Raw genomic sequence first — 8,963 nt, 5'->3', positions numbered from 1 at the left:
TCTCTTTCTGACTTACTTCACTCTGTATGACAGCCTCTAGATCCATCCACATCTCAACAAATGACCCAATTTCGTTCCTTTCTATGGCTGAGTAATATTCCATTGTATATATGTTCCACATCTTCCTTATCCATTAGTCTGTCCATGGGCATTTAGGTTGCTTCCATGACCTGGCTATTGTAAATAGTGCTGCAATGAACATTGGGGTGCATGTGTCTTTTTGAATTATGGTTTTCTCTGGGTATATGCTTAGTAGTGGGATTGCTGGGTCATATGGTAATTGTATTTTTAGTTTTTTAAGGAAACTCCATACTGTTCTCCATAGTGGCTGTATCATTTACATTCCCACAGATGATGCTATTTTCCAATTCGTTCGTGTGTAACGGGGACGAGGGCCCTAGGCCACGCCGGGAAGGTCTCTCCCTACACAAGGCTGCTCTGTCTTCTACCGCACTGTCGTGAACGTTAATATCCCTCTCCTTCCGGCTCCCGGGGTGAGACACCCTTGGCCTAGGTCGGAGGGGCGGAGGCGGTACGAGTTCTCGAGTTCCGGGATTCTCGCGGGAAAACGCGAGTGTGGCGCTTCTCTGACGCACTTCCGGAGCGCGGACGGGGCGCCGCGGCGGCTGCAATCCTGGAAGATGGTGATTACAAGGTCTGCGCGGCCTCGGGCCGGGATCCAAGCCACGTCAGTTGAAAGCTCCCAGCAGAAGGTAGGAGATATCAGTGCTCCCTCATTCTTCTCGCTGCTTCGCAGAACGGTGCTCAGGGAGGTGGGTGGCGCTGGGGTCCCGCGGAGCCTGGGGAGGAGCGGTAGAAAAGCCGGAACTGGCAGCGCGCAGCTGTGTACCAGGCTCCGTGCTAAGCCTGTAGCTTCCTCTTCAGACCTCACTAGGGTCTTTTAATATAATGCGTGGCAGGGAATAGAGAGATTAGGTAACTTATTTTGCGGTAGTTCAGCTCCGTAATGCAGATGCACAGCTCAGGCCTTTTCATCTGACTGCTAACATCGTGCTAAGGAGGATTAATTTCGGCCACCAAGTGTGAGCCTCATTAGCCGGATTGGATGGAGAAGGCACCATTTTCGCGTGGGAAGACTGGCTGTGCCCCGACAGCACCTCCTTCTGGCGTGGGGAGGGCTGTGGTGACGCCAGCTAGTAATTCAGTGGCGTTAGTCGTCCGCTGCCTCTGATGTTGCGATGAAGGGAAGGGAGCATTAATTCGCTTAGGTATGAAAACGTAAGCACAGCGACCGATTCTATCTTTCGTCTTTTCCTATATGTATGTCGGAATGTAGGTCCACCTAGCATATGTGACTTTGAGTGGAGAAAATTTTCTTTTTCAATTATTTGTTTTGTTCCCTAAAGTCAGATCCAGGACTTAGGTGACGCTAGTGAGGCAGGGCCTGCAAATGCAGAGTCAGATCCAGTATTTAAGTATTGATTTTTTTTAAAATTGTGGGTGGTGATGGTTGTTGTTATTGTTTTGCATTAATCTTGTTTACTTAGTTTTTTAGTGCCCTCTTAAAATTTGCTTCTGAGGGGAGTGCCTCATTCACTTTGCTCTTGTCCCAGCCCTACCTAAATCACAATGTATTTTCACTGGCTTATAGAATTCTGCTGCGGCAAGAATTCAGGCACATCCAAAAGGCCGGAAGGAATCTCCATCTGATGACCCAAGTATTGATGAATCACAGACCACTAGGGAACAAAGTCCAGCTCCTAAAACCAGGAAGAGGAAGAGCGGAACTACAGGTTCATTACCAGGAATGAACAGACCTTCTACTGATGGAGAGATCTCTGAAGCAGAGTCAAACTGTTCTGTGTCTGAGGCCCAGGAACCCATTTTAAGAGTAACTAGGAGAAGGCAGATCTTAGTTGCAGGCACCCCAGTTTCCAGTGTAAGGAAAAAGCTGAAAATAACTCGAGTAAGTGAGTCTCATACTGAAGAAGTCTCTGAAGCAGAATCACATATTTCAGGTAATTCTAGAATTGTGCATCCCACAGAAATAGCAACAAGAACCAGGAGAAGTAAGGCTAAATCCCGAACCGATCCAAACCAAGAATCCCATGTGGAAGCTAATTCTGATGCTGAGTCATCATGCTCAGACATTTCTTCATTTTCTGGAATTGCAACTAGGAGAACAACAAGGAGTATGCAAAGGAAATTACAGGCACAAACTGAGGAGAATGATACTAAGATTGTACCAGGAAATGAAAAGCAAATCATAAATACACCTGTGAATTTAGAGGATTCAGATACCAGACGAACTTCTTCTCGTTTACTAGCAAGATCGCTTTCTCAGATAAATAAGCCAGATATCTCTAATAATGAAACTTATGATGACCCTGATAATGACTCCTTCTTTGGAAATTCAGGAAAAAAACTAATAGCGCAAAAACGCCAAAGTTTTAATATAAGACAGGAAAAACAAGATGACGTTTCACCTCTCAAAGAAATAACAAAGCAGAATTGTAAGAGCTTAGATGAAGAAGCCAAAGGAATAATAGATGCGGGAAAAGAAATTAATGAGAAAAATTCTCAGTTGAAGAGTCTTTCTGAACTTCAGGACACTAGTCTTCAGCAGTCACTTTCGCAAAGGCATTCAACCCCCGAAAGTAGCAAAACCACCTCAGCATCCTCAAACCTGAACTGTGAGGCTGTAATGAAATCGTTAGCTCAGACATTTGCAGTTGTGGAAGTGGACAGATGGAATGAAGAGAGAAACAGCAGCATAAAAACAAGTGACTGGACAGAACTTAGTGATGGTGGTGATAGTGATGAAGAAGAAGAGTGCACAGTTATAGTTGTTGGCGAAGACATGAGCAAAGAAAGGGATGTAGATTTTCAGTGTGATACCAAACTGTGTGAACTTGAGCCCAGCACATCTCAGGATAAAGATGATTCTGTTTTATTAGTTCTCAGCAGTGATGAAAGCCAGCAGTCTGAAAACAGTGAGAATGAAGAGGACACTGTGTGTTTTGTTGAAAATAGTGGTCAAAAAGAGTCATTAAATGGAGATTCAGAAAATACATCACGTGGCAATGCATTGTTTGTAATTGACACAACTCCTCGATTGAATGCTGATGAAAATTTTTACTTGGATGAAGAAGACAAGGCAAGTGAAGTTGCCACTGAGGAAGAAAAGGAGGAGGAGGAAGAAAGTGAAGAAGAACCATCAGACAGTGACAGAAGTAAAGATAATGAGTTTAGTGATGAAGACAACTTACTAAATAGCACAAAATCTAAACTGTAAGTTTTATCTTTATTTTTTAAAGTAAGTTTTTGATACATGTTTGAAGTGGCTAATTTACCATAAAAATACTTGTCATAGAAATTGAAAAAATTATTACTTTGGGTTCTTTATGGAAGAGCTTTTTTATCCAGCATTTCCCTTGTTGATGTGGGTATCTTTGTTAGTCATATTTTTCCCACCAGTGAGAGCTAAAAGTACTCCGTTTGGTGGTATATTAAAAATCATCTGGGGCCTCCCCGGTGGCGCAGTGGTTGAGAGTCCGCCTGCCGGTGCAGGGGACATGGGTTCATGCCCCGGTCTGGGAGGATCCCACATGCCGTGGAGTGGCTGGGCCCGTGAGCCATGGCCGCTGAGCCTGCACGTCCGGAGCCTGTGCTCCACAACGGGAGAGGCCTGCATACTGCAAAAAAAAAAAAAAAAAATCATCTGTTAAGGTTTTCTTGCATGATTATAAGAGAAACATATAAAAGGGAAGGGAGGTAACTTGGTTTTTTCTACATGTTGATTGTAGAGAAATTGAAAAATAGAGGAAACCTGAGAAAAACAATAACCTATAATCCCATCTACCACCCATTGAAAAGCACTCTTTGGGGGCTATTTCTTTAGTTTCTTTTTTTTGTTGTTTTTCAAATTTGTTTTTCCTAGGCACAGGCCCTTGGTGGCAATGTATTCACTGGAAATACGGGTATCCTTGGTAAGGAACTATCCATTAACAGATGCCTAGTCTTCACTCTAAACCAGTGAAATCGCTGAGGCTAGTCTCAGGTGTACTTATTTTTTAAAAGCCACACCTCCTCCCCAGGATAATTGTAATGTACACTCAGGGTTGAGAATCACTGCCAAGGCACTACAATTGAATGATTTCACTTTCCAGTAGAGGTTGATTATCAAAACTTTTAACTGCTCAGTTTATATGAATAATTAGGAAAGAAACTGACTGTAAGTCCAAGTGTACTTGTTTATAAAAAGGACTCTTCAGTAATATAAAGTAGAAATTTTTATTACATAAATATAGCAGGAGCCCAAGCCAACTGCAGAAGATTCTTGATTTGGTGGATCCGGGGTTTGACAGTTATATTTTTTTTAAAGCTCTAGTGGAAAGTACGAATGCTCGTTGTTTAAAACTCACTGATTTAGAGGCACTACTAAATGCCCTTAAATTACCCAGAAAAACCTTCCAAATTTGGATAACTTAGAAGTTCGGAGTAGAAGACCCTGTCTTTCTCATTGGCTTTGGAGATGGAAGTATGTGGATGTATATTAACTCACTACCTGTACGTGAAGTTGAGCAAATTGCCAGATGTATTTCCTCCTCCTTTCTGTAATTCTTTCTTTATAAAATCCCTTTATGAAGTCTGTTGTCATGTAATATGGCCTTAATCCTCTTCTAAGAAAAACTAGGGAATAAATTTTGATGTGCTTCCAAAAGGCTTAATTCATTATTCATCCCATAATTTTCTTCTAAATAAAAATACAGTCTCAATTGTTTCCATTTTGAATTACTAAATGATCTAAAAAAGATCATTTCTTAATCACTTAAAAGTGATCATTTCTCTTTCAGTCTGAAGTTGACTAGCAGCAGCATAGATCCTGGTCTGAGTATTAAGCAGTTGGGTGGTTTGTATATTAATGTCAATGCAGACAAGCTACAGTTGAACAAGAGAACACTAACACAGATCAAGGAGAAAAAGAAAAATGAGGTAAGTTGCACAAAGCATCCCATTGGTTTTCATAGAACTAACCAGTCACTTCTAGAAATGATTAGTCCTTGGTAAGAGACTAATTTTCCTACAGTGCAACCACATTAGCCTACTGTGCTTCTTTTTTCCCTCTTTCCAGGACAATTATTTCTTCTTTTTTATTATAAAGTCCCAGCTATAAAAGATGAGGCTTGAAAACTAAAGTGACATAGGATCAGTGTTACTCTTCTTGCAATCACCAGTTATGATCCCAAGGGTTGTGTTTTTTCTTTTCTTGCTATACTTTTAGTTCTTAACTGCCTTGGACTGTGTTGAAAATCTGAAAGCTGTGAGTGCCCACTAACCCCACCAGGAAAAAAAGCACATGTGCGCATAGACATAAAATTGTACATATATTTTCAGAAAGGAATTACAGGTTAGGTAACCTCATCCAAACCCTCAGTTTCAACTGTCACCTTGAATGACTTCCAAATCTTTAGTATCAATATTTTCTAGCCTTGCAGCCTACCCAGGTCTTTAAATCCAGGTGCCTGTTGTTTGTTCATTCAGATGTGCTCAGGCACTTGACTTCACTAATTGCCCTTCTCTTCCCTACCTAAACCAGTTCCTCCTTTTGCAAGGGAAAATCTGTTTCCCTTTTGCACTCAACAACTAAGCCTATGGGACGGTGCTTCTTATATACTTTCTACTCTGCCCCCTCCTTTCCACCCCACTGTCACTGACTAGTGACATCTGTTGTGTTTTTCATCTAGACTATTGTAGTGGCCTCCTTACTCTTCTTCAAGCCATCCTCCAGGGTCTTGCTAGATTTCTTTTTCTAAAAATACAAATCTGACCATGATATTCTGTTTAAGTCCTGTAGTGGTTCCTCAGAGCATACAAGGTGCCTCTGTTCCTCTAGCTCTGACTGTCCACCTGCTGTGTTCTTACCATTGAAAATTACTATTGACTTGAGGGTATGGGGAGGGGGAAGGGTAAGCCGTGACAAAGCGAGAGAGAGTCATGGACATATATACAGTACCAAATGTAAAATAGATAGCTAGTGGGAAGCAGCCACATAGCACAGGGAGATCAGCTCGGTGCTTTGTGACCAACCTAGAGGGGTGGGATAGGGAGGGTGGGAGGGAGGGAGACGCAAGAGGGAAGAGATATGGGAACATATGTATATGTATAACTGATTCACTTTTTTATAAAGCAGAAACTAACACACCATTGTAAAGCAATTATACTCCAATAAAGATGTAAAAAAAAAAAAAAGAAAGAAAATTACTACAGTTCCCTGAACACACCCTGGTCCTTCCCAGGCCAATGCAGAGATTATAAATCACAACCTTTAGGAAGCATTCTTTGACCCTAGTCCTTCCCCCTACCTCCTCTCTGCTTCTGCAACACCCAGTATAGATCTAAGTGATTATTGATCATGTGGTATTCATTGTTATTTTACTGTCTTTTATTTCTGGGCCGGATAATTCTTTGTTGTGGGAAAATGTCCTGTGCCTTGTAGGATATTTTTAGCAGCATCCCTGGCCGCTACCCCGTAGGTGCCAGTAACATCCCTCTCTACCAGTGCACCACCCTCCCACCTCAAAATGTCTTCAGATATTGTCAGTTGCTCTCAGTTGAGAACCAATCTAAACCCTACTATAGTACTTGACACACAACCAGCTCTTAATAATCTATTAAATAAATGTCATGCTCTCTTCTCTGACTGGTAGGAAAGTCTAGATTGCTACTGTGCTACCCAGCAACTTCTAGTCCTGAACCTGAATTGAGGATTTCTGAATTGATAATTGACTTCTGAATTGATAATTTCAAATGCTATTGACCAAATATTTGCTGTATTCCTTTGAACTGTTTTGAGGGCTAAGGAGCAGCTGTCTTTAGTTCTTGTACTGGGGAAATGACTAATTACCCTGAGGTTCCTTTTAGTCACATACACAGTATTAAGACAGTATTTAATCACCCTAGGCAAGTAACAAGAAATGCAGAAGACATTTAGGAAAAGATTAACAGATCTGACTACTTAAAATTTTAAAACTTATGCAAATAAAAACACCTTAAAGACAAGTAAAAGACTACAGGTTAATACCAAGATACAAAATACATTTCTACAAATTAATAAGAACACAACCCTGTATAAAAATGAAAAATAACCCCCCCAAAATACAGGCATTCCACAGAAGAAGACTTATATTACAATACATAGATAATAAATACACAAAAAGTTGATCAACAGCAAATGGAAACATTCATGAAGTACCACTGACAAAACACAAAAGGATAATCTCCTGTGTTGGCTATGTAAAGAAAATGGTACTGATTAACTCTTGGTAGGAGTTTATACTACTTGGATGCAAGGCAGTTTAGTAGTACCTATCAAAATTTAAATGACACATTTTGGAATCTGTTTTACAGAAATAATCACAAGTGTGCAGAGATGATGTTTACAATGTTTCATGGAAAAAAGTGTAATGGAGACTTATTAAACTAAATATCAAGAAGAAAAATTATCCACAACAGCTGTTAAAAAGAATGAAGTTGATCTTTGTATGAATTGACATTGAAAGAGCATCTTTGATATATTGTTGGGTTGCAAAAAGCAGATTTGTTTGATGGCATAATTTCATTGGTATACCATAAAAAGCATATGTTGTTTAATCAAAATCTATACTGCTGTTTCTTATCAGTAGTCTAGCTGGTCTCCTCAGATCACAGAAAGCTGTTTTACCAACATCGAAGAACTTATTAAAGCCTAGTCAGGTTTTTTTCCAGGGAGTTCAAGAACTCTACGGCATTGTTCCTATTGTCTTTCGTTTCCAGTTGGTTGGTGCAGGTGGCTGGTTGCAAACCAATGAAATGCAAGTGGACACATTAATGTATATCTGGTGTGTGCAGATTCAGATTAGAAAAAGAAATTTGAGATGAATATTGATTTTATAGATTCCCTAAACCCTTCAGTTTGTCTCCTAAAGCATTTTTATTTTGATACAATTTACAAATTTAAGGACAGGAGCAACTTTGCAGTAGTATGTTTGTCCATAAAGGTAAATATATCTGGAGTAGTCTTCAGTGTGGGAGATGTTTCCTTTATAAGGCAGTAATGTTGAAACAATAATGACATTCTGACATTTTAAAACCAATTTAATATTTTTGCAGCTTTTGCAGAAAGCCGTCATTACTCCTGATTTTGAAAAAAACTACTGTGTCCCACCATATAGTGAATCAAAGTATAAACTTCAGAAAAAACGCAGAGTGAGTACAGTGACTCATTATTTAGAATGTTTAATGTGTTTGACTGTATATATTCAGTTTATCTAACATGGCTGTACAATTAAAGTATATACGTTTCCAAAGAAAATTGTTACAGATATCTAAGAGCCCGTAAAATATGGTTCCATAAACAACGTTTCATATAGATTTTCACAAAGTGAAAGCTCTTTTTTACCATCCTTAAAAACAGTGGCAGCCAGCATATGAGGTCACTGTCCACACCACACCTTTTGGCTTATAGGTACTGTTCACAGAAGGCTGGGAGCTCTGTTGTGGGCTTTTGTAGGGAACTGAATGTAACCATTAAAAACACTGGCCTATTTAGTCTGCCAAACGAAAGCATAGAAGGTATTTTCTTTAATAAAACACGGGGGACTACTTCCATTTCAACTAATAAGGATAAAGAAATTATTGAGAGAGCTTAAGAGGAAATCTGAGGATGGTGCTCCAGTAATGTCACTAATATGACCAGAGCACCCTGGCACATGGTAAACACTCCAGTATTTGTTGTGTGAATGAACAAAAAATGAAATTAAGCAAATAACTTGCTAGGAGTTTTCAAAAAAAATAGAAAGTTTTTGAATTTTAGAAATAGTAGAAGTTTCTGGACTTGCTGGAGTGAGTAACTTTCTGAGACAACTCAGTAAAAGTGTTAATGTTTACATAAAAGCTCCAGAAGTAGAAATGTTTTTTATACATTACATCTTGTGTAGGGTATTCTAGACAATAAAAATTGA

At 39.7% G+C, this 8,963-nt stretch overlaps 1 protein-coding gene across 3 annotated transcripts in view; it reads left to right on the top strand.

Annotated features, from left to right (window-relative positions):
• Positions 1 to 586: 586 nt before the first annotated feature.
• The window catches only part of DNTTIP2 (deoxynucleotidyltransferase terminal interacting protein 2), a 21,498-nt gene continuing 13,121 nt past the window's right edge, over positions 587 to 8,963 (top strand). For 2 of the 3 annotated variants that reach the window (XR_014293428.1, XM_082614310.1), the window contains exons 1-4: positions 587 to 713; positions 1,613 to 3,252; positions 4,818 to 4,956; positions 8,113 to 8,208. Coding sequence is in view for 2 of the 3 variants with exons in the window: in XM_082614310.1 (XP_082470436.1) it covers positions 642 to 713; positions 1,613 to 3,252; positions 4,818 to 4,956; positions 8,113 to 8,208 (1,947 nt within the window). In the remaining variant the exon portion in view is untranslated. Of the gene's footprint in view, positions 714 to 926; positions 1,230 to 1,612; positions 3,253 to 4,817; positions 4,957 to 8,112; positions 8,209 to 8,963 lie in introns of those variants that run through there. The other variant, XM_082614311.1, reaches the window with a different exon arrangement.

Source organism: Mesoplodon mirus (genome assembly GCF_964341445.2).
Source record: "Mesoplodon mirus genome assembly, chromosome: 3".
Taxonomy (NCBI): domain Eukaryota; kingdom Metazoa; phylum Chordata; class Mammalia; order Artiodactyla; family Ziphiidae; genus Mesoplodon; species Mesoplodon mirus.
Note: the sequence above shows the minus strand (reverse complement) of the source record. Positions and strands in the feature narration are given on the sequence as shown.